The sequence below is a fragment of the Pecten maximus genome, chromosome 18 (genome assembly GCF_902652985.1).
Source record: "Pecten maximus chromosome 18, xPecMax1.1, whole genome shotgun sequence".
NCBI classification, from domain to species: domain Eukaryota; kingdom Metazoa; phylum Mollusca; class Bivalvia; order Pectinida; family Pectinidae; genus Pecten; species Pecten maximus.
The window spans coordinates 14,723,444-14,749,656 of record NC_047032.1 but is presented as its reverse complement, the minus strand read 5'-3'; the positions used below and the strand labels follow the sequence as shown (position 1 = coordinate 14,749,656).

General features: G+C 34.3%; 1 protein-coding gene across 29 annotated transcripts in view; it reads left to right on the top strand.

The window, feature by feature from the left end:
• The window catches only part of LOC117316684 (cytosolic carboxypeptidase 3-like), a 186,846-nt gene that overhangs the window by 38,447 nt on the left and 122,186 nt on the right, over positions 1-26,213 (top strand). For all 29 annotated transcript variants that reach the window (XM_033871403.1, XM_033871393.1, XM_033871419.1 and 26 more), the window contains exon 4: positions 6,597-6,762. In XM_033871403.1, the coding sequence (XP_033727294.1) occupies positions 6,618-6,762 (145 nt within the window). In that variant the 5' untranslated portion in view covers positions 6,597-6,617. The remainder of the gene's footprint in view (positions 1-6,596; positions 6,763-26,213) is intronic.

The following is a 26,213-nucleotide window of genomic DNA, read 5'->3' as shown; positions in this document are numbered from 1 at the left end:
AATGTTTTATGTGGTGTTGGGTGGTATTGAATATTCAGACAGTCTACATGCAGAAATTGATTCAGCATGTTGATTTCGTAATGTTCATTTCAGTATTACAGATATTTTAGTCCCAATAAAAGATACCAGTTGTAAAAATATTGTCAGTAGAATTATTGTTTATGTTTCAGCAACATCAGGTGGCGTACTGTAGTTGTCTGATTGAAAATCTCCCAGGACAGATAATTCTGTACACATTCTGTATACCTTATTTTACAAATTGAGGTGTTCCTCAAAATCATTAATAAGATATCATACTCCTGGAGTCCTTTATGTTTTCATCAATATAAATTCTGTAAATTTCAGTAATTATCTGCAAATAAGCCCCTGCTCACAAATGAATCCTCCTTCTTCATTTTTGCAGAAACATCAATATAAGAGTATAGTAATCTAAAATTGGTTCACAAGTAATTAGCCCCTCCCAAACTTTAACACTAAGGTTTTTGCACAAGAGGAAGAATAAATTTTGTAATTGGAGAGATTTATAATTCGCATTTTGAAAATTTACCTTCTGAAGATCTACTCGAACTGATTAGGAGTGGTCTATGTAAGTGAAGAACCAACAAAAATCAACAAATATGTCCTTATATAGACCGTCAATATCAGTTGATTTAAATATTAGATATGTTTAACTTTATTAAGGATATAATATACACAAAGACAAGGAATTTAAGGTTTAAGACTAAATTGTAACAAAATTCTGGTCAATTTGCATGGAATCTGAATTAAGCGTTGAATTATTGGATCTGGTATTGAGAAACAGGTAGAATGATGGAGTAAACAATTCCTGATTCTTCTTTTGAACGTCCATGTGGTATTGACCGGGCTAATGAGCTTTCCGTGTCATAGACTAGAAGGGCTTTGATTTCTTAGCATGCTTTGTGTTGTCAACTAGAAATCGGAAATACATCACGATCAATAACAGCATTAATATGGACGGAGAATTGATGCGGAATTACAGTGTCACCTACTTGAGAATATCCTGGAACTTCCACATGATCAGTTAATTTTGTGTCTGGAAATAAAAGTAAAAGATAACGATATGCGTACACTTAAGTTGGTCCGACATTTTTGTGTAGTTGATCATTTGTGACAAAGTTAGCCAAAGTGGACAAATCAATAACTCCGAAAGATTTATCAGGAATTTCTGTTGTGCACTATTCTCCGAATTAAATTTTTATACCTGTATTTAGTAAAGGAAGGTAATCACTTCACGCCTGATTTGATCCATCCGTGCAAAAGCTTGTGAAAAACAAGATGTCTTGATCATGAACCCCTGGACAGATTTATAATCAGCATATTCACACCATAGCATCCCACCGCCAAGTTCGAAACCTGATCAGAATTCAGTAATTAACAGCTGATCAGGATTTAGTAATCATTGGTCAAGGTTAAAGGTCAAAGGTCACACTTGACCACTTTAAGAATAAAAAAAAAAAAATTGTGTACAAGATATTATCGGGATGCCAGGACAAATATCATAACATCCAGGTCTACACTTGATTAGATGTTTTTTTGTGGTCACCTAGTCATTGATCATAGTTAAAGGGACGAGGACAAACATGATCAGACTTCTTGGGGGGGGGGGGGGGGGGGGGTTTGGGGTTGTGTTCATGTACAGATTGTTTTTATGTAATTGATGTCATCTTCTCTGCTATTACTCTAGCAATATTCATTTTCTTTGATGACGGATTGAGGATTTTCATCATAATTACCAATATGACAATTATGTTGGAATGACTTTGTATTTCTGGAGCCAAGGTCAAGTTACTATTTATGAAAATTTTCCTCTAAACTAACTTATAAATTAAGCTCACATGTCATCGTCTTTGCTAGCCAGGGGCTTCTGATCGGGTTACAGTAGAAACAAGAAATATCTTTAAAAAAAAATAAACGGCATGGTTTTATCCTGGTGGTTATAATGTATAACTACTGGTGAAATAAGTTAACGATCGTAATGCGTTTCAGCACGGATAACAAAATTATATCAGTTTGAATCATTTTGGTGATAACAAGACTGTATTTGAATCAGGAATATAATTTTATCAAAGTGTCATTTGAAAAGATACATCCACTTATTCAGCTTGCATTCAATCTTAACTTGTATCGTTTTTAATTGCATATCTACATTTTGCATTTACCACTACAATGACCAATCAGTCACATACTTCATCTTGACCAGTAATGCCACCAGTCGTGTCATTTGCCAAAAGAATATCATACGGCTATGCCGAAAAATCATCATACAGGCCAGTGGTTCGTGGAGTGTTACCCAATCAGAAGCCTTGGCCAGCGAAGATGACATGGCATGTACTAAATAAGAATTTAAGAATTAATGTTTGTGTGCTTTATCAATGCGTTTCTTCAACTGACGTAGTGACTATATATATGAGTACATGTACACGGCTGTAATTCTTTTTCAACACAGACCAAAATATTCAATTCTAAATTCCACACTCAAGTATCATTCTTGAAATAAAGATTAAAACGACTGAAACTTCCTTGTTCTTATCTAAGTAACACTAACATAAAACTTGTGGACAAAGTAAATACCATTGTTAAATAAATGTTCAGTATCACAGATACACTATATTCCAAAAATTGAAATCAAAACTGCATCATGAGCATACAGCTGTTTTGTCCTTCCTGGACTGAACTATTTGCATTATTTAAAAAAAGATAATTTAGCAAGGTTAACTCATTGATATTTATGAAAAATCTCTCAAATTTAAAAACAACTTTGTTGGTTATTTATACGACAATAAACACATGCTTTGTAATAATCCCTTCTACTCGTATTATATGATGGTGCTGTAGGCTGAAGTAAAATTGATTTCCTTTGTCCTGTACTGATAATGTTTAGCCCATCCCTGGCAGTGTCAGTTAGAAGTTATGTGCTGGTACTATTGGTTTTGTGTAGAGAACATTTAAGTGGTACAAACAAGTCTTTAAAGCTTTAGATATTTTTGAGAGATTTCATGTGAGGAAAAAGTGAAAACTTTAAAGTTGAGTTTCATAAAATCTCAAAATTATGAGGTAAAAATGAATTTAAGATACTTCTTATGACATAATGTAGAAAACCTACAATTTTATCAAGGTTTTTACTTGTTTTTTTTTTGTTTGTTTTTGTTAAAGTCCTATTAACAGCCAGGGTCATTTAAGGACGTGCCAGATTTTGGAGGTGAAGGAAAGCCGTAGTATCCGGAGAAAAACCACCGGCCTACAGTCAGTACCTGGCAACTGCCCCACGTAGGTTTCGAACTCACAACCCAGAGGTGGAGGGCTAGTGATAAAGTGTCGGGACACCTTAACCACTCGGCCACCGCGGCCCCTATTAAGGTTTTTACAATCAAAATGTTGATGGTAAAGTCCAACAGAAGCTGCCATTTTGTAGTGCCATTTTTATCCCCCCGCCATGAAATGGGGGCATAGTGTTTAACGACATGTCCGTCCGACATGTCCGTCCGGTCCCGTCTGATGCAGTGAAACTAGCAAATATCAGGAAATGCATGCTGATGTAATCCTCATCAAACTGTTTCAGGGAGTGGCAGTTGGGACATTTATGTCTTACAGACATTTTCTAGTTATTTCACGAGGTTAAACATCATTGTCCAAATCATGACATCATAATGGAGTTCTCAGACTGGCATGTACACATTACCAGTACAATAGATAATGCATGCTCCAGGTATATATATATATAGATATACAATCTTCGGGAAAAGAGCCAACGGCCCAACGCCACTCTTCTAATTTAGGTTCTGTAGGTTCCGTAATCCTGGCTTGGATACCTCTGAGTATGCAGGGCGATTGAGAAAGTGGGGGAATATATCGTTAGAATTCAATCGCAACAAGCAACAGGATGTTGCTTGTTGCGATTGAATTCTAACGATATATATATATATACTTTATAATACTAGTGACATTCAGTGGATAAAAGACGGATTATGCAATAAATAGACATATTATACACAGATCTCTTAATATCAGTTACCTGATGGGACTCGATCATTGTGTTGGTTCCAGAGCACTCAGAAATGTTTTTATCAAAACAGACATGGTCTGTATTCTTTATGGTACAGATAGCTTATTCCTAAATGGAGGTTTGTACCTTAAAGAGACTTATGGAACTCTTGTCTTTTTGGTGATCATGAAAAAATTATAAACATATATCTTAAAATCAATTTTTAATGTCACTTTCAACATGGAAAACTCTCGAATCAAGTGTAAATGGCATTGTTGTCTTTATGGTAAAATAGATATTTTGTTTAAAGTCCCAAATGGAGTTTTGCACCTTTTGATATAGCCTTCTAAAAATCTTGTTGTTATATGCTGAAGAATTTAGATGTACACATATATTAAATTGATACCTGATGACACTTCCAACATGGAGATCTAGAGCTCTCCAGGATTTGTGTTCAAAGACAGAACAGCATTGTTGTCCTCATGGATATCTTAAATCAATTCCTACTGAGTGTCTCTACTTATGGAGGAATTTTGTATATAGACAGATGTGCGTTAATGTGATCTTTAAGGTAAAACTTGTATTCAGCATATATCTTATACCATCTTTCTAATTGAACTGTGTACGTCTCCTTGGGCAAGACACTTTACCCTTATTGCTCTAAATGGCATGTGACAAGACTTCCTACATAATGTTCAGTGAGGTAGCCACCAACTACTACCAGGAGACCCCCGCGTAAAAATAATCTTGGCTGTTCATGGCGCGATAAACCTAGCAAAACAGACAAACAAACAAGACTTGGAGATCTAGACCTCAGTCTTAAGTCTCGAAGACAGGTTTGTACTGTTTTCTGTCGCTGTGTCAAACATATACTACATGATATCATTTTTCTGACTGCTGAATCACCTCCCCCCACTCCCCCCCCCCCCTACTCCCCCCCTACTCCCCCCCCCTACTCCCCACCCCCAGATCACAGCTAATTTCTGATTGAATTTTGCATTATCAGCAAGTGGATGCAAATGATGGTTGATGGTTTGATTCTGTCTTTGAGTTACAATGCTGAGATCAAGTGTTCTTGAGCAAGATTATAAACTTTTTGATCGCATTCAGTGAGCCTCCTGTATATTCCCAGTTAGGTAGCCACCAGCTACTACCATATTAGGAGATTCCGTCCCAAAGTATGACCCTTAGAAACAAAGACACAATTTTTTACCTGCTACTGACTTTGTAAGACTACAAATCAAGAAACAAATAAACAAATGCTTGAAAATGTTAACACACAACTTTTGAGTATTTGTTTATCAGACAGAAAGTCATCAAGTTGGCATCTGTTGCATCTGTCGGTGTTTCAATTTCAGAATCATAATGAATCTTTCTAATCAGAAATTTGGTAGACTCAACCATAAAAATCATAATATTTCATGACCTGTGTACAGTAGGAGTCTCTACCTTAAAAGGTAAAATCATTTTTCAATTTCTGTGTACCCTGGGTATATGTAGTAGAAAAACAGTGGGACTCGCTCTACATTGAAAAGAAAATCACTGCTCAAGATCTGTATACAGTGGGAAAGTAGTCGGGGACTCTGTATATATATACGTACCTTAAAACGAAAATCACTTTTCAAGATCTGTATATACTATTAAAAGTAGTGGGACTTTCTATAGAATGATCATACTAAGAGAAACACATTGTCATCACATACAGTATTTGTACTCCAGCTCTTCCAATAAGTATGTAGGTTATTGTCTATCAAAGTTTGTAAATCTTAATTGTGGGTTTAAACAGCCTGTAATCCTCCCTCCATGGCATTCTGTTGTGACATAAGCGACCTCGAGCCCAGTATTTGAAGTACGATTAGACCTACACTGTTTCTAGGCTAAATTTCGTCTTTTATTTTATAAAACTTTGCTCACTTTTGTGACGATTACTCAACCAGTATCCTGCAGTAGCCATTCGAGAGACGTTTATAACAGTTCTCGCTGAGCTGTTGTTGAGGAAATGACATGACATATCTTGATTCCAAGTCAGTTGTCTTCAGCTTAATCATGATGGATGATTTACTCATATCTTAACTAGTTCTAAAGTTGAGAGACCTTTCTACAAATATATTGTATAGGTGTTTTGTCAGATTTAGCTAAGACACCAAGAGCATTTGATGGAATATAAATGGAAGTGTATATCCCATAATGTGTTTTAGGACCTTCATGATGGATACTTTTAAGATTCTTAATATTCCACCTGAATTTGATGGATTTAAACATTTTTAATGGTGTAATGAAAAAAAATCGTAAAATTTCATTGAAAGTTAAATGGTCTGGTAGGTGTTCATTTTAATGAAATCTTGTAAAAAAGTTTAAACAGTTACAAGCATATGGATATGTATATAGCTTCCTTATTTTCATTTTAATGCATTTATATTTGATTAATTAGTGTGATGAACACTTAATATAAGTTGAAACCTTCATCATAGTTTAATTTTACTAGTGCTTTCAAATTTTCACCAAATTTCAACAGATATTCAGTAATTCCAATGTACTTAAGCTTGATATATACTTTATAAAAATAACTTTTTTTTCACTGAATTTTTTTCAGTCGTGTTAGACCTGTGTTAATATGAAGACACGGGAGGTGTCGTCTGCTCCCGTCCCCGATGTCGGGAGGGAGTTCAGTTCTGGTTCATCAAGTCCGGCCAGTGCTTCCTTTGGCATAGATGAGATAAGCAGAGTGTCAGAGGCAAAGAGCAAGGGTATCGCTAAAGGTGAGTGGAATATTTTCTCTCAAGGTCATATTCTGTTGAAGGTTAGTTTAATAACCCCTGATTGTCATTAACTATTGAACTTTTACAATCCTTCAGTGATTAAGTCAATCAAATCAATACAAATAAACTTGTTCCTTTGCTGAGCCCTATATCGTGCAAGCACGCTCATTTTAATGTTGAGCCCAGTTCTTTGAATCCACACAAACTTGTTCTGAAGTTTTCAGCTGTTAAATTCATGAAAACAAGCAAGCATAGTATTTCCTCCTGTTGATCTCTGTCAAAGCTCATTTCACTCCATGCATGGTGCTCATTTCTGCTAAATAACCAAAACGGACTTGTTTCCCTGTTAATAAGCCCTGTTGAATTAACAAACACAAGCTTGTTTCAATGTCGAGCCCTGTTAAATTAATCCACACAGAATTGTTCCCTGTTGAACCATCTGGAATTGATCCACATAAACTTGTTCCCTTTTTTAAACCTGTTGAATTGATCCACACAAACCTGTTCCCCTGTTGAGCCCTGTAGAATTGATCCACACAGACTTGTTCCCCTGTTGAATTGATCCACACAGGCTTGTTCCCCTGTTGAGCCCTGTATAATTGATCCACACAAACTTGTTTCCCCTGTAGAATTGATCCACACAAACATGTTTCCCTGTAGAATTGATCCACACAGACTTGTTCCTCTGTTGAATTGATCCACAGACTTGTTTCCCTGTTGAATTGATCCACACAAACTTGTTTCCCTGTAGAATTGATCCACACAAACTTGTTCCCCTGTAGAATTGATCCACACAAACTTGTTCCCCTGTAGAATTGATCCACACAAACTTGTTTCCCTGTAGAATTGATCCACACAAACTTGTTTCCCCTGTAGAATTGATCCACACAGACTTGTTTCCCTGTAGAATTGATCCACACAAACTTGTTCCCCTGTAGAATTGATCCACACAGACTTGTTCCCTTTTTAAACCTGTTGAATTGATCCACACAGACTTGTTTCCCTGTATAATTGATCCACACAAACTTGTTCCCCTGTAGAATTGATCCACACAGACTTGTTCCCCTGTTTAATTGATCCACACAGACTTGTTCCCCTGTAGAATTGATCCACACAGACTTGTTCCCCTGTAGAATTGATCCACACAGACTTGTTCCTCTGTTGAGCCCTGTAGAATTAATCCACACAAACTTGTTCCCCTGTAGAATTGATCCACACCAACTTGTTTCCCTGTAGAATTGATCCACACAGACTTGTTTCCCTGTAGAATTGATCCACACAGACTTGTTTCCCTGTAGAATTGATCCACACAAACTTGTTTCCCTGTAGAATTGATCCACACAGACTTGTTTCCCTGTAGAATTGATCCACACAAACTTGTTTCCCTGTAGAATTGATCCACACAGACTTGTTCCCCTGTAGAATTGATCCACACAGACTTGTTTCCCTGTAGAATTGATCCACACAGACTTGTTCCCCTGTTTAATTGATCCACACAGACCTGTTCCCCTGTAGAATTGATCCACACAAACTTGTTCCCCTGTAGAATTAATCCACACCAACTTGTTCCCCTGTAGAATTGATCCACACCAACTTGTTTCCCTGTAGAATTGATCCACACAGACTTGTTTCCCTGTAGAATTGATCCACACAAACTTGTTTCCCTGTAGAATTGATCCACACAAACTTGTTTCCCTGTAGAATTGATCCACACAAACTTGTTTCCCTGTAGAATTGATCCACACAGACTTGTTTCCCTGTTGAATTGATCCACACAAACTTGTTCTCCTGTTTAATTGATCCACACAGACTTGTTCCCCTGTAGAATTGATCCACACAAACTTGTTCCCCTGTAGAATTGATCCACACAGACTTGTTTCCCTGTAGAATTGATCCACACAGACTTGTTCCTCTGTTGAATTGATCCACACAAACTTGTTTCCCTGTTGAATTGATCCACACAAACTTGTTCCCCTGTAGAATTGATCCACACAGACTTGTTTCCCTGTAGAATTAATCCACACAAACTTGTTCCCCTGTAGAATTGATCTACACAGACTTGTTTCCCTGTAGAATTAATCCACACAGACTTGTTTCCCTGTAGAATTGATCCACACAAACTTGTTTCCCTGTAGAATTGATCTACACAGACTTGTTCCCCTGTTGAATTGATCCACACAAACTTGTTCCCCTGTAGAATTGATCCACACAAACCTGTTCCCCTGTTGAGTCCTGTAGAATTGATCCACACAAACTTGTTTCCCTGTAGAATTGATCCACACAGACTTGTTCCCCTGTAGAATTGATCCACACAAACTTGTTCCCCTGTAGAATTGATCCACACAAACTTGTTTCCCTGTAGAATTGATCCACACAAACTTGTTTCCCTGTTGAATTGATCCACACAGACCTGTTTCCCTGTAGAATTGATCCACACAAACCTGTTCCCCTGTTGAGTCCTGTAGAATTGATCCACACAGACTTGTTTCCCTGTAGAATTGATCCACACAGACCTGTTTCCCTGTAGAATTGATCCACACAAACTTGTTTCCCTGTAGAATTGATCCACACAAACTTGTTTCCCTGTTGAATTGATCCACACAAGTTGTTCCCCTGTTGAATTGATCCACACAGACCTGTTCCCCTGTAGAATTGATCCACACAAACTTGTTCCCCTGTAGAATTGATCCACACAGACTTGTTTCCCTGTAGAATTGATCCACACAGACTTGTTTCCCTGTTTAATTGATCCACACTAACTTGTTTCCCTGTAGAATTGATCCACACAAACTTGTTTCCCTGTAGAATTGATCCACACTAACTTGTTTCCCTGTAGAATTGATCCACACAGACTTGTTTCCCTGTAGAATTGATCCACACAAACTTGTTTCCCTGTTGAATTGATCCACACAGACTTGTTTCCCTGTAGAATTGATCCACACAGACTTGTTTCCCTGTATAATTGATCCACACAAACTTGTTTCCCTGTAGAATTGATCCACACAAACTTGTTCCCCTGTAGAATTGATCCACACTAACTTGTTTCCCTGTAGAATTGATCCACACAGACTTGTTTCCCTGTTGAATTGATCCACACAAACTTGTTCCCTGTTGAATTGATCCACACAGACTTGTTTCCCTGTTGAATTGATCCACACAAACTTGTTCCCTGTTGAATTGATCCACACAGACTTATTTCCCTGTTGAATTGATCCACACAGACTTGTTCCCCTGTAGAATTGATCCACACAGACTTGTTCCCCTGTAGAATTGATCCACACAGACTTGTTTCCCTGTAGAATTGATCCACACAGACTTGTTTCCCTGTTGAATTGATCCACACAAACTTGTTCCCCTGTAGAATTAATCCACACAAACTTGTTTCCCTGTAGAATTAATCCACACAAACTTGTTCCCCTGTAGAATTGATCCACACAAACTTGTTTCCCTGTTGAATTGATCCACACAAACTTGTTTCCCTGTTGAATTGATCCACACAGACTTGTTCCCCCTGTTGAGTCCTGTTAAATAGTTCGGGTTGGAGTAGCATATTAAATCATGCTAGGGTAAATTTAGTTTCCTGGTCAGAATACAACCAGAGTATGCACTCCATATGATTTCAGAAAACTTCTCGGATATTTTCGTTTGATAATGATTCTTATCGACAGACAGAAACAAGATGACAGCTTGCTAGCATCTGGACCCTGTTGTTCAAAAGGTGATTAGCTTAATCACTTGATTAATGAATCTCATTTCTCCTTTACTTTAAAAACTTGTGTAGGTATATTAATTCCTTTAAATAAATAGGTAGGAAGAGAGTGAAGAGCGCTATAGAGTTTTGTAAAATGTTATAATGTTAGTTTTACAAGAAATGATTAATCAAAAATTAAAAACTGTTGTCAAACTGTTTTACCAGAAATGATTAATCAAAAATTTAAAACATCACCTTTTGAACAACTGAACCATATTCATCAAAGAATTCCATGCTTCACTTGTGTTTACCTATAAGATTAAGATTCCCAATAGATCTCTGAATTACTGATTTCTTGTGTGATAGAAATTTTTCTTTTCTTTTTTCCTGGAATGAAGGAGTCATTTCAACCAAGATAGACATTGAAGAGTTTTCTCCCTTCCCATATTTTATCTGGAGACTGAAATCAACAGGAGTTGCTTCCCTTTAAACAGAGTAGCACTTGTCATTCAAAAATTATAATATTAAGAAGAATTTAAATTGGTAGATTATAATTATTTGTTTAAAATTTTGATGTTGAACATCTGAAATGTTTTTTCTGGCATCATACAGACTTGATCCTAATTCATATTAAATAATGATGATAATAAAAGGAAACTTTGGTAAAAAAATTAAGGGAAAGAATTATATCTCAAATATATCAATTAAACTTACTTAAATCTGATATCAAATTCAGGATAGTATATATTATCATAGATCTGAATTCACTGGCCGAACTCAGGAGTGTCAAATTCTTATTTTAATCCGGAGGATCTATCTATCGTTGCTGTAGATATGTATAATTAAAATGTTGAACTAATCTGAAATTGTTCACATGATGTATGTAATTGTTAAAACTTTAAAATCATGAATTTTGAATTTACTCTGACAACGAATATTGAAAAATCTTGAAAAATCAGAATCTATAGTTCTTACGTGTAATTAACTATGCCTAAAGTTTTGATCTACATTTATGTAGTTTTTATACCCCCGCCACGAAGTTAGAGGGGTATACTGGAATCAGGTTGTCTGTCCGTCCATCCGTCTGTCTGCAGACGCATTTTGTCCGGACAACTCCTCCTAAACCGATGGGCTGATTCCAATGAAACTTCACACAAATATTAATGATCATGTGTAGATGTGCATGCCACTTTTTTTTTTTTTTTCAAAATTATGGTTGCTATGGCAACTGGTCACTATATTACTGGGTTATCTTAGTTAGCCTCTAATTAACAGTTCCAATTCACCATTGACTCGTGCAGATTGCGGGGGTATTAGTCAGCCATCCTGGCGACAGTTCTAGTTACTGACAAATTCTAGCAAAATACTTGTAATATAGTATACATGAAAGTCTGTAGTACCTTTGAGATACTTGTTCAGAGTTTGCAGTGCTAGATATACAGACCCTGACTATGGTGATTTTGCTCATTGTGACCATTTGATATCAATATCTGTATAATGGTGATGGTTATATTTGTACAAGAGGGACTTAAATGTCCGTCGGGTCTCAGCAGCCGAATCAATGTCTGTAAACACGGCAGTATTGTATTTCTGATTGTATTCACTGTCTACTGAGATGACTCGACCACATTATATGTGATGTGACTTACAAAGTACTGTACATAAATTCTGTTGGACTTGACTTAAATTGATATGTGACTATGACTGTATATATAATACTATAATGATGAACTGACCGTTTTATGTTTGTGATGGGTTGACCGTTGATTACTTCTTGTCTGAGGTAAGTACACTGGTTGGTTAGATAAAAATTTCTTCAAAAAATATTTGAATCATTGGAAGATTCAATTTGGTTTTGGAATTTGCTTATACAATGTATAATTTTCCCAGTGTGGAAAATTCAGGAATATAGTTTTTCTTACTGTCATTTCTTGTGGATTTTCAACTGTGTACAACAGTGGAAAAATGAGTCTTAATTGTTGTAAAAAGGCCTTGATTATAATAGATGATCCGGGACATTCAAGATGGCCACCATGGCCAGCCATCTTGGAAATCTTGTTATAATCTTTGTTTCCTGAACAGAAAGCTTACAGTACAGAGACAGCTGTATACTGTCTGTGTGTAGTCCTAACTGACAATTTCAGATTCATTTGATTTTCAAAATGGTACTAGCTGTTTTGAACATTTTGCTATCATTTTTATAACTGACTATTATACAGTGATATGATATTTTCTGATTTTGTTACTGTATTAATCCAGCAGTAGGCCCATGTCTGGTAATAAGCTGATCACCTATGTTGATGCAGTTGATAAAAAAATTCCAACAAAATTTATTGTTGTTGTCGAAACAAGCCCTGGTGACTTATACTTAGGTTAAAGTTTATGTCTCGCTATGATTGCCCACTGGGATTATTACAGGATAAATATGGTACGTTAGTAGGTATTGTTGAGGCAGAAGAGTGTCATGGTTACTAATGTCTGGACTTGACCTTGTATTTTCAATTATGATGGTTCTTGTCTTAGAAAATACCATATCAAAGTTTGATATATCAAAAGTAATAGCTTATATCATAATCATTTGAAAAATGATCTTGTCATTTAAAATGATTCAGTAATGGAAAGAATTTTTAACATTACCAAAAACAATCTGAATTGTAGGGTCAAAGGTCGAGTGATGCAGTCTGGTAATACAGCAATGCCTCTCCCCTATACCTGGTTTTCTGTAGGCAGTCTGGTCTCTTTCTTCTGGGAGTGATCAATATAAAATATGATATATACCTGTTTTAAAATTCATGTCAGATAAATAGAAATTAAGTTCATGGCCCAATGGTGCCATTGATCATTAAGGGTCTTTTTCTTATTTCCTTAAATACTTTATTTCAGAAATTGCAATGTTGAAGAGTTACTGTTATTTTGTAAAAAAAATGTCAATCTTTTTTTTCAGTGTGTAGGAAATCGTTCAATATTAACTTGACTGTTGTTGTATTGGAAAATTGATCAGTCTGTATAAATTACCTCCCTTTATCACTTAGTTGACATACAAATAGCACGGTAAAAAGTCCACACAAGCTTTATGAGCTTGAAAAGGCTGTTAAATAGTTTTCTTACAGAATATTATCCATTTTCTTTTAATATTGATGATATATTCCTCATGTTTATCTTTAAAATTTATTTTTGCCACCTGAGGAATTCACAGTTTAATACTTAATCTATTTATAATGAATTTAACATTTTTCGCTTCACTGATTTCAAGCTAACCAGACCGTTAACAACTGGGTTGAGACCTTTAATGATAATTGATCGGTTATAATTAGAGCCATTTGCCACTAGTCGTTTACATTTATTGTAATATCTCGGACTTTAAAAGGCCTCTATAACGGTGCAATTAGATCCGTTCTCAACCATTGTATTGGTCGAAAAGTTGTATCCGATAGTTAATGCCAAAATAATCTGCTGGAAAATGTCTTCTGTTTTCGAGCATTTTTTAGCTTTACATTTTCTCTCGATCAATGAAGTCAGTAGGTTAAGGTTATATATATATATACAGAAAAAAACTGCATCACTATAGCTTTAGGTTAAAGGGGCATTCTTTTGTTTGAATAAAGTGTATGTCGCCAAAACTAAACTTGATAGGAAATATGTATTTTTTCCAAATAGTAAAAGTTACAATCTTTAAATTACTACGGCAGTTTTGCTCTCAAGGGAAACCATGGTTTTTCAAGTATTAGATCATAAAGAAATTTTCAATTCGACCCGAAGTATCACAAATTACTTGTAAGTATTTGTGTCCGAAACGTCATTTTCCTGTACATTTTGCCGTTACTTTCATTACTAGTAGACACAAATACTCATATAATCCTCATTCGGGCATAGATTTTATCAATAGAAATTTTTCACGTTTCTGATGTCGGAATGAAGGGATGCCCCTTTAAAGATATAAGCCGTACATATAATAGAGAGAAAAAGCCTTCATCACCGAATCATTGAATTGTGTGGATACATTGTGATCTGATCGTATTGATGTTAAACATTCTCTCTAGGACCCTCAAAAAGTTGGAATAAACTTGTCTGCTTTTTTTATATCAATATTACTGATAACTTTTAATTCACTTTTAAAAGACAGCATACATTTCTTTTTTGTTTTGATAATAAAGAAAATTTTCTTGGTGACAATTTTACCAGAATTTGTCATCAAGCTGACAAATCTTTAAGCTTTATGTTCTCTTTATATAAAGAGTAATAGAAATCTGTGAATTACATATATGTATATAGTATATTCAGATTCTGTTACATATATTTGTTGAAGATTCTTTGATATACACAGACTCATGCATGAAATTGATGAATTGAATATTATAATAGGTATATATATTCATAATTGTTTCATTATATATTAATTGTTTTGTAAATCCTAAATATCAATTAAAATTTTTGTCGTTATGAACCAACACCAGGAGTGTAACGGATACAGTTATATGATCTGGCTGGTCTTTTCCAAAGTTCTGTCATCTTAATGGCTTATTTATGAAAATCTAAATTTTATTTTATTTTATCTATACATGTAGTTTTCTGTAAAGCTTATTGATGAATTTTAGTTTCAAAGTATTGGAATCACTACTAATCAATACAGATATTATTTATGTTAAATTCAGCTAACTATTGAATTATGTATTAATTATTTATATTGATATAATTATATATTAAGGTATTATCATTCTAAATTTAGGTTTATAATTATAATTTGATTTTAAAATCGTGGACTCCAGACTTGGTAATTTTATGATTGAATTAAATTGAGTTTTAGCAAAATGCTGAATATTCATATTATAACAAAACTATGAAATCAAACCTATTTTAATTGTTCACAATAGCAATGCTAAATCTCATTAATTGAATTTACATTATGAAAGTCATTTCAAAACAACATTTTAAAAAGGTTTCCAATTCCAAAAAAAAAGATTTAGCACAGTATAACTTATTTGTGTACACCTGTTGGGTCTTGCTTGCTGGTCGGATTAGAAGGAATGTTGTATTAGACAGGTTTCAATGGCTGTTAGGAAATAGGATGATGTAAAATGCTCATGTTAATGTTTAAAAATTGAAAATCATTTTAATAAAAATAATTATTATGGTTTAGATGTTAACATATTTGTATATTTTGAATGACTTTTCTTAGGAACCTGAAGTAAAATGTTGTTACTTGTTGTTCATAGATTCCAGGCAAGATTTGATATTTTCATCTTTTATTTTTCATGAGTGTAACCAGGTAAATTTCCAGACAGACAATGTGAGATGTAAATCACAGGGAATTGGCACGGATTACAAACCCATATATTTTATAAATTTAACCCATATGGTATTAACCAATTCATCAGGGCATTCCTTCATCAATTTTGTTGATCAATTAAGCACTAAAAAAATAAATAAATAAATTTAAAAAAAAATACAATCATTTCTTTAATGTAATGCATGTGTCAGTTAAAAGCATTTAAAAAGTATCTTTTTTCTTTGGAGTACTAATACAATAATACATTTATGGTCCGCACGTTGGGAATTCATGCCAAAGTCCCTGTGCTGTAAATAAAGTGTGCTGACATATTCCATTCATGCTTCTTCGGTTTGAAATCTAAGTTAGCATAACCTAGATATAATCAAACTGACATGCAAAGCGTGTGCATTGTCAGGAAATACACAGGTCAAAGTACATCAAAAGGGTTTATTGTTGCGACAGTTCAGTCGTGTTGTATTCTACTGACACACCGCCAAACAGATCTATAAACTGGCTGAGTCAGTCTGTAATAGCAAAGACGGTAAATGTCATAAAGTTTTGATTATACATATATCCACTCAACCACAAATTTAGATTATAGGTAAGCTGTATTATATTGTAGAGAATAATTTTGAATAGATTTACACGTTTTTCATATTCAAATTTTAATTGGACAATAATATAAAATTTATCAATTTGATCAAATCTTTGAGATTTTTATTTGTAAATCAATATATATTTTATAGTCGATAAAAATTGGGGAATATAGCTGTCACACTACACCTTCATTGGAGTCCTTTAATCAAAACAAAATTTAATTCTTTTGTCATGAACACCATATCTACTTCAAACATGCATGCCAACCATATTAAAATGTACCATACATGCATTATAAGCCTTATTGTATGTGGGAGTTAATTCAAAATCAAAACATTGATAAAATTGATTTTTATATCTGACATGATTTACAGTTATCTACCGTACCTATTTGAACTGAAATGACCATGAAAAGGCGGAGATATCATTCAGTAAATTAGGGTTTTAGAACTGATTATGTTTGTGTATGGCAAGGATACAGTATATGGGCTGGATTTTACGATAAACCTTCATATCATTACGGGGTAGGTATATCTATATTACATACATTTTTGTCTGTTTTCATATTTATTCTCTGACTGGAAAATCTTATTTTAAATGAATTAATGATATCTTGAAAATAGTGTATGTAAAACAAGTTCCCAGGAAAGCAATAATATCTGTTTTTAAGGTCACATAAGGTCTTGACAATAACCCAGACTACAAGCACAAAAGCCAATGACTTCTGACACCAAAGTGGTGCTGTATCCATACTGAAAAATAGTGTACCAGATTAATCTTGCAATAAGCCCAGGGGGCCATCACAGAACCTCTGAACAAGACAATGGAATAATAAAGTAGGGGGTGGGTGGGGGTGGGGGGGCTTATTATAACAGGACGATGGAATAACAAAGTAGGGGGTGACTTATTATAACAGGACGATGGAATAACAAAGTAGGGGGTGGCTTATTATAACAGGACGATGGAATAACAAAGTAGGGGGTGGCTTATTATAACAGGACGATAGAATAACAAAGTGGGGGGGGGGGGGGGGGGGGGGGGGGGCTTATTATAACAGGACGATGGAATAACAAAGTAGGGGGTGGCTTATTATAACAGGACGATGGAATAACAAAGTAGGGGGTTGGCTTATTATAACAGGACGATGGAATAACAAAGTAGGGGGTGGCTTATTATAACAGGACGATGGAATAACAAAGTAGGGGGTGGCTTATTATAACAGGACGATGGAATAACAAAGTAGGGGGGTGGCTTATTATAACAGGACGATGGAATAACAAAGTAGGGGGTGGCTTATTATAACAGGACGATGGAATAACAAAGTAGGGGGTGGCTTATTATAACAGGACGATGGAATAACAAAGTAGGGGGTGGCTTATTATAACAGGACGATGGAATAACAAAGTAGGGGGTGGCTTATTATAACAGGACGATGGAATAACAAAGTAGGGGGTGGCTTATTATAACAGGACGATGGAATAACAAAGTAGGGGGTGGCTTATTATAACAGGACGATGGAATAACAAAGTAGGGGGTGGCTTATTATAACAGGACGATGGAATAACAAAGTAGGGGGTGGCTTATTATAACAGGACGATGGAATAACAAAGTAGGGGGTGGCTTATTATAACAGGACGATGGAATAACAAAGTAGGGGATGGCTTATAACAGGACGGTGGAATAACAAAGTATGGGGTGGCTTATTATAACAGGACGATGGAATAACACCTGTCCTCATATGACCCTGGCTGTTGGTGTCTCCCTAATACCCATCCTCATATGACCCTGGCTGTTGGTGTCTCCTTGACACCCGTCCTCATATGACCCTTGGCCGTGGTGTCTCATTGACACCTGTCCTTATATGACCCTGGCTGTTGGTGTCTTCTTGATACCCATCCTCATATGACCCTGGCTGTTGGTGTCTTCTTGACACCGTCCTTATATAAACCTGGCTGTTGATATCACCTTGACACTCGTCCTCATATGACCCTGGCTGTTGGTGTCTCCCTGATACCCATCCTCATATGACCCTGGCTGTTGGTGTCAAAGTGAAGAAAAAATTAGAATATTCACCAAAAGTTGCGATAATGTTTTTGCCAAGAAGTAAAGAATTTTGTTCAACAATCTTCAAGCCTTGTATAAACATGTTTATAATAAATGTAATTTCTCTCAATAAGCAAATATTTAAGCTGTACATATTGAGGCAAACATTTTAGGGACTGAAATGAGTTGTATTTTTTTTTCACCTTAAAGAATTTTTTCTTACAAACCAGCTAGCTAGCAGAGCTTATAAATACTACTCAGGAGTATTGATGTGAGAAAATCTTTATTCAGATATTTAAACGGTGAAAAAAATGTTTTAATGGCGGCCAATTAAAAAGGATTTATTTGTACATAAAAATCTCTGTGTTTCAAACAGGCCCATTAACGACTTATATCTATGTTTGTTAGTATTTGGGCATTTTATGTCTGTGATCTAAAATTCTAATTTGTGAATAAATTTTCACCAGATCGTGAAACTCTTGATTTTTGGAAAATTGAACAAGTATAGGTGCAGCATTGAAATACTTAAATGTTTGACTTGAAGACTCGATCATATAGAACATGTTTTTAGTTTAATTTAAGTCTCATTCAATCTCTCTTTTTAGAATAATTTAGCTGTCTTCCCCTGGGTTGTTTTTATGATGTCATAAGGCCATACAAGTTATGGCATTTACGCACAGATAAATAACACTAAGGTTTGTAAATGTGGTTTATATATATATTAAAGAGAAAGGCCTCACAATACTGAAGATTAATAAATGTGAATGAAGAGTTGACAATGAAGGGCAAGTTTTTAATAAAGTCAATTTGACAGGAAGTGATGAGCATTATTCATTTCTTTCTTTTGGTTTGGTATAGTTTGTTAACGTCCTATTAACAGCCAGGGTTATTTAAGGGCGTGCCAGGTTTTGGAGGTGGAGGAAAGTCGGAGTACCCGGAGAAAAACCACCGGCCTACGGTCAGTACCTGGCAACTGCCCCACGTAGGGTTCAAACTCACAACCCAGAGGTGGAGGGCTAGTGATAAAGTGTCGGGACACCTTAACCACTCAGCCATCGCGCGGCCCCTTTTGAAAAATATTAATGATGGTCTAGAAAGGAATACATGTAGCAAAACATTTGTTTTCAAAAAACTGGACTGTATGTACAGACAAAAATTTGACATATTTTACCAGATAAATGGAAGAAAAACGATTTAAGTTTGATTTAATTTGAATTTCTCAGCCAGAGGTGGTAGATATGTAAATGCACCAAGCACAGTAAATACATTTTTCTATATCAAAATTTAAATGGATCTCCTGAAATCTTTGCCTTTTGAACATAGTTTTATCAGAAATACATCAAAAATGTTATTAAGATAGATATCAAATTCACATGTTCTTTCAACAGCTGTGTACTGAAAAGTTCACGTTTTCTGATTAGAATATATTCAAGACCACTGGACAGGGAACTTATTATCATAAGATTTTATTTTCCATATTTGAAAACCATCAGGATTCATTATAATATGAATACAATGGTCTTAATAACATATTAAGGCTATCAGCTGTTGGAGTATGTTAGCGCCGAACCCGTAACGTAAACAAATTTACATGTTGTCGCAGTAGACAGTGTTGACAGATAACATTGTCACGCTTGATCGATCAATAATTGGTTCGGTCATTGCAATGGATTTTATTGTGTGCTTATCGCTGTTCATTGAGCCATGAACCACACTTATAGTGTATATACATTCATAGAGCGAGTTTGAAGTTTTTTTCTCTCGTTCCCATGCAGTGTTAAAGGTATTTGAATGAAGTTGTTTGAGACGGGATATATACCTGTTGAAACTTTATTCATGAGAAACCCATGATTTGGACACTATTGACTCTCAGCACCTCAACATATTGTTGAAACCTTGGTGGATTTATTTGATTTTTGTCTTAACTGTTTTGTTACATACATTTTTCAAACCTGGTGATTGTGTACTGAGATCAACATTTGCCAACATTGAGGAAATCTTTTCAGTTCCATTTAACAGTGTACTCTATACTGTGAGGTGTCTGTGTGTTGTAAATTCTTCATTCTCTTGAAATTCGTACTGAACAGGTGTATAATAGTCTTTAACGAAACAGCACCAAATATATACGAATATCAACAATCAGAAACTTGAGATACTAACTTACCAAGGAGTTGGAAAATAGCGCCTCGGGTGATTTAAAGTTTTGTGACCGCGGTTTGTAACCGGTTTGTAACTGTTACATGTTATGACAGTAAGTGGAGATTTATCTGGGACATTGTGATTATATACAACTACACAGAAAACAAAACCTCCCTGATTGTACTGGATCAGTAAGCTAAGATCGGGTGTGAGTACGAAGTGTATTACCTTGAACAGTCAATCATTAACCGACAACTACTCCTGATCATCTTGAGTCATGGATTATAAATTCTTATTCCAGGTAGGTCTGTCTTGTTACCTGAATATGATTAGATATTTTTTCATTTTGTTTTTTAATAAAATAGGTGATGCATTTGAACGTTTCGTTTCTTCATGTAACAGATTTTCTTTAATCAAATTTATTCTTTGAATATATATTTTATGTAATATGGGATGATATTTTTTATCAAAGAATTCAAGATCTAGATGAAAAATCAAGCAGTCCATGTATTTCTTGTGATTTAAGCAATCAAATTGTCAATTAACCCTATTTAAGATGGTCAATTAAGACTTCAGATTTTTTGCCCTAAATTTGATAAACTATTATCAAAACTTATTTGTTAATCATGATTTTAAAATTTCAATTTGGCCAGTGGAAAGAGCAATTTCAAATATGTATTTGTAATTTGTAAATTTTTCTTAAAGATTCTATAAATGTAATTTTCTTCATGGGTTTGAAAATTTTAACATGTACATGCTATCTCCCGATCAGAAAATTAGAAAAATTAGCAAGTTTGAGATGATTGATATTTGAGGCAGCATATCCAATAAACTGTTAGTTAAGGTAATACAGATCTGTTTATTCAGATGTTATAATTTACCCCATACTCATATATCTTTATCCAGGAATTACACAATATCAAAATGTGAAATGCAGCCCTCACCAAGGGAAGTAACTCTATTCCAAAAAGTATCCTTATGTTGCTATAATCTAAATCAATAAGACAGGTGAGAAGTGGAACTCTTCTGTATAATTTTTGCTTCATTGTGCAGTGGTACTATTTGCCTTAATATGAATATATATGTGATACGCAGCCTTGTGTTCAGTCATTGAGCTCACATTAAATCAAATGTGATGCCAATAGCAGCTTAAAAAACAAGGTTTTAGCACCAAAAGCAAAGAAACTCAAGTTTAACCCCTTCTGACCATATTGGACTTCAAATGATGAATGAATGGCAGAGTCCACTGAAGTTTCTTAGGGTTGAAAGGGTTAATTGGTTTACTGATGAGGAAGATATTCTGTTTGATCATCTTCATTGTTTTCTTCCCTCACTAAGTCACTAGAAAAGCAGTAAGAAACCAAGTTAATACCAACTTATATTAATCACACGTGATGGAGGCAGGCAAGGGGTCTTACTGTGTGAGTTAACTGGAGTACCTTAGGGAGAAAAACCCATGTGTTCAGGCAGGTGACCGGCCGGTGGCCCAAAATTTAAAATAACATTTTCATGTCTACAGTCCTGGGTATCCTTTTAGTAGATGCCTTGGTCACTTTAAAAAAATTTTTTATGTGGGGCCGCGGTGGCCGAGTGGTTAAGGTGTCCCGACACTTTAATACTAGCCCTCCACCTCTGGGTTGTGAGTTCGAAACCTACGTGGGGCAGTTGCCAGGTATTGACCGTATGCCGGTGGTTTTTCTCCGGGTACTCCGGCTTTCCTGCACCTCCAAAACCTGGCACGTCCTTAAATGACCCTGGCTGTTAATAGGACGTTAAACAAAAACAAACCAAACAAACCAAACTTTTAAATTTTATATTTAGGGAGAAATGGTCGACAGTCCTGTTATGTCATTTATGTATTCCTTATTCTATATTTTGTCTGGTGAGTTACACATGGAATTCAGACATGAACCATTTACAGGTTTTAAAAGAAATGTCTTTAGAAGTGAAACGTTTGATTCAAATCACTGACCATTTGTTTTTTGTGCAATGTTTAAAATTTCTGCCCTTACTTTTTCAATATTAAAAAATCAGATGATATTTTGTAGATGAATTTGGTTTCATTTTTTATTGTGCGCTGAAAAATACATATGTAATATGAAAAAGAAATGAAGAAATTGATTCCAAAAGAATAAAAAAACATGTGTTATATTGAAAATCTTTAAAAGAAAAAAAAAGAAAAAATTATTCCATTGATAGATATTCTCTATATGTAAGTCCTAAAATTGCTTGACAAATCATTGAGTATGAAACAGGCAGGTTCTGTAAATAATCCGTGCTGACTTGTCTATAATTTCATTATCATGACGAAAATACAGAAGTGGAGTGCATACAATCGTTGTCTAGAAGTTGTGACTGGTCAATATTGACTGCCACTCGATCATCTCTGAATGACTAAACCGACGTGATTCTTACAATGTAAATTTGAAAGTCTCACAAGGGCAGATTTATTAAGAAATAAGAACGTACTTTATTTTCTACACAATTTTTGGCAAAGAAAAATTTAAGGAAATGAAATTGGAAATTTATTACAGAAATCAAATTAAGTAGAATTGGATGCTTAAGAAATTGAAAAGGTAAATTGAAAAAATCCTTAGAGGATTAAAGAATTTGAACAGGGAACAAATAAATAAAAAACTGTGATAATCATATTAAAATTTGTACATCAATCAGGTTAATGTTTCAAATTAATGCTAGGGTGAAAGTGGCAATCAATTTGTGGTTGTTTGGAATGTTTGGAATTTAACGAATGCAAATAAGCAAGTAATTATGAAAAAAATATATTTTATAATTAGTTAAGGTGATTTTGATAATTTAACACATACAAGTTCCGTACTAAGTTCTTAGAAAATCATTATCTATTTTAAAATCTGTGTTGTTGTTTCAAGGCCGACACCATCAAGTTAAGATACTGTTGTCAGGTGTTAAAACTTATAGTGAAATATCTACTGGAATGTATTTTTACAGGCATGTCCTAATAAAGGACTTCTACTCTAAATAACATTTTTTTGCAAGATTTGGAAAATAAACAATAAATCAAGAGGAAAAACTGCAATTTTTTGTAAGCTTCGTAAATAAAAGAGTCATTTTTTCAGGGGAAGTAACTCTTTAGGAAGATGCCTTACATGATATTGGAGAATATATTTGAGGTTTGACTGATTTTTGTTAATAAGTAATCATTAATCATCAGTAAATGGATGTAAATATTTCTCATATATTGATGAGACTAAAAAATTGTGATTTGAAAATCATTTAAGAAAGTTTTTAAAAAGCTAATTAAATTTAATATTACATATGATGAATGTGCAGTAAAGATAATAGAAATCACAGAAAACTGAGTACCATCCAATTTAAGATTGTGAATTTTTTGTTATTATTTAATATGTTTGCTTTAATTTTGATAATCGGTTAACAAAATTTAAGCAATTATTAAATAATAATATAATATCCCATGCTTTTTAAACTGATACTGAATGTTATAGAAAAATACAACTTGAAAAACAGCTATGAAAAGTAATTTAAAAAACAGGGATTGAGCTTATGACAAAGGGTAGGTCTAATGCTGATCTGGGAAATAAACCATTACATAACCAGGGTTTATGACAGGAAAAGGGATAATGAAATAGAAAGGATTAATTATTACAGTAGGAGATCATGATTATATATTATAATGAATGAAAGATCATTAGTCATGATCATTATAATGAAGGAGAGAGCTAATTAGTCATGATCATTATAATGAATGAGAGCACTAATTAGTCATGATCATTATAATGAATGAGAGCACTAATTAGTCATGATCATTATAATGAAGGAGAGAGCTAATTAGTCATGATCATTATAATGAAAGAGAGCACTAATTAGTCATGATCATTATAATGAATGAGAGCACTAATTAGTCATGATCATTATAATGAATGAGAACACTAATTAGTCATGATCATTACAATGAAGGAGAGAGCTCATTAGTCATGATCATTATAATGAAGGAGAGAGCTCATTAGTCATGATCATTAGAATGAATGAGAGCTAATTAGTCATGATCATTATAATGAATGAGAGCACTAATTAGTCATGATCATTATAATGAATGAGAACACTAATTAGTCATGATCATTATAATGAATGAGAGAGCTAATTAGTCATGATCATTATAATGAAGGAGAGAGCTCATTAGTCATGATCATTATAATGAATGAGAGCACTAATTAGTCATGATCATTATAATGAATGAGAGCTAATTAGTCATGATCATTATAATGAATGAGAGCACTAAATAGTCATGATCATTACAATGAAGGAGAGAGCTAATTAGTCACGGTCATTATAATGGATGAGAGCACTAATTAGTCATGATCATTATAATGGAGAGAGCTAATTAGTCATGATCATTATAATGAAGGAGAGAGCTAATTAGTCACGGTCATTATAATGAAGGAGAGAGCTAATTAGTCATGATCATTATAATGAAGGAGAGAACTAATTAGTCATGATCATTATAATGAAGGAGAGAGCTAATTAGTCATGATCATTATAATGAAGGAGAGAGCTAATTAGTCGCTTGCGGGGATCAGTAATAAGAATTAAAACTAAAACAAATTGCCAGTAAGAATTTATTATGGGAAAAAAATGGAAAAATTTTGATTATAAAAGGTTTTAAAAGTTGAAAAGTTCACATACTTGTGTGATATAAGGTTGAACAAGAGTATTAATGATTTATATCCCTAATGGTTAAAAAGCTGACAATTATTTATAATACTCGTAGTTTCTTAAGGGAGAAAAAAACATCGATAAATATTGCCAAATGGCTATTTAACAAATACGAGAAACTGACAAACCCATTTAGGGATTTTAGAGGTCATTCACCGTAGATAATCGCTCAAGATTTCAATTCTATTTGTTAAGGAAATCCCAAGTCAATAGTGTGAGCCATTATAATGGTTATATAAACCTGTGACTAATCTAGCAGATTCAATTGTCCAGACAATAATCCCGAGATTAATTTTGTAGAATTATTCATCGATCAACTAGTTTATGTATTATGTCTGAATTTGTGAGATTGATTCACAAGTATAGGTTGTTATGTAAAGGCTAATGTAGTTTGAAATCTAAGACATAATTAGATTAAGATTTTTTGGTGTTGGAATTATCAGAATTATAGCAAAATAGATGAGGATTTCATTATTTGTTAGAAATTTATTTTCGAACAAATTTGTTTAGCTGTATATTTTGTTTGACAAAAAAGTTTATAAGGTTAAAAGCAATTTTTTGTTGAAGGAAATATTATCTTGAAACTGTTGTGTTTTAAGATAATTCACTCAAGTTGATAAAAGGAACGGATGTCATTTGAAATCCAGCTGGGATTAGATATATTGATATTGAGATAGATATGGCTGTAGTAAATGGATGTATCATTCGCATTTAATGTTGAAATTGGATTTAAGTTTACCCGAAAATGTTGACGACAACATTCCCGTCGTGGATAAGGGTAAGTCTAGATGTTTAGGTTATGATGACATATTAGTTGATGTTTTATACAACAGTGAATATTTGACAGGAGTATGCTACTGTCTGTCCATCCGTCGGTCCATCCATCAATCCATCCATCAGTCCATCTTAAAATTCTTTGAAAAGCTGGCTTGATAATCTTGATGATGTGTTTTCCAGAGAACCATTGATTCAACATTGTGAAAGAGTTAAATTTCTTTTTGT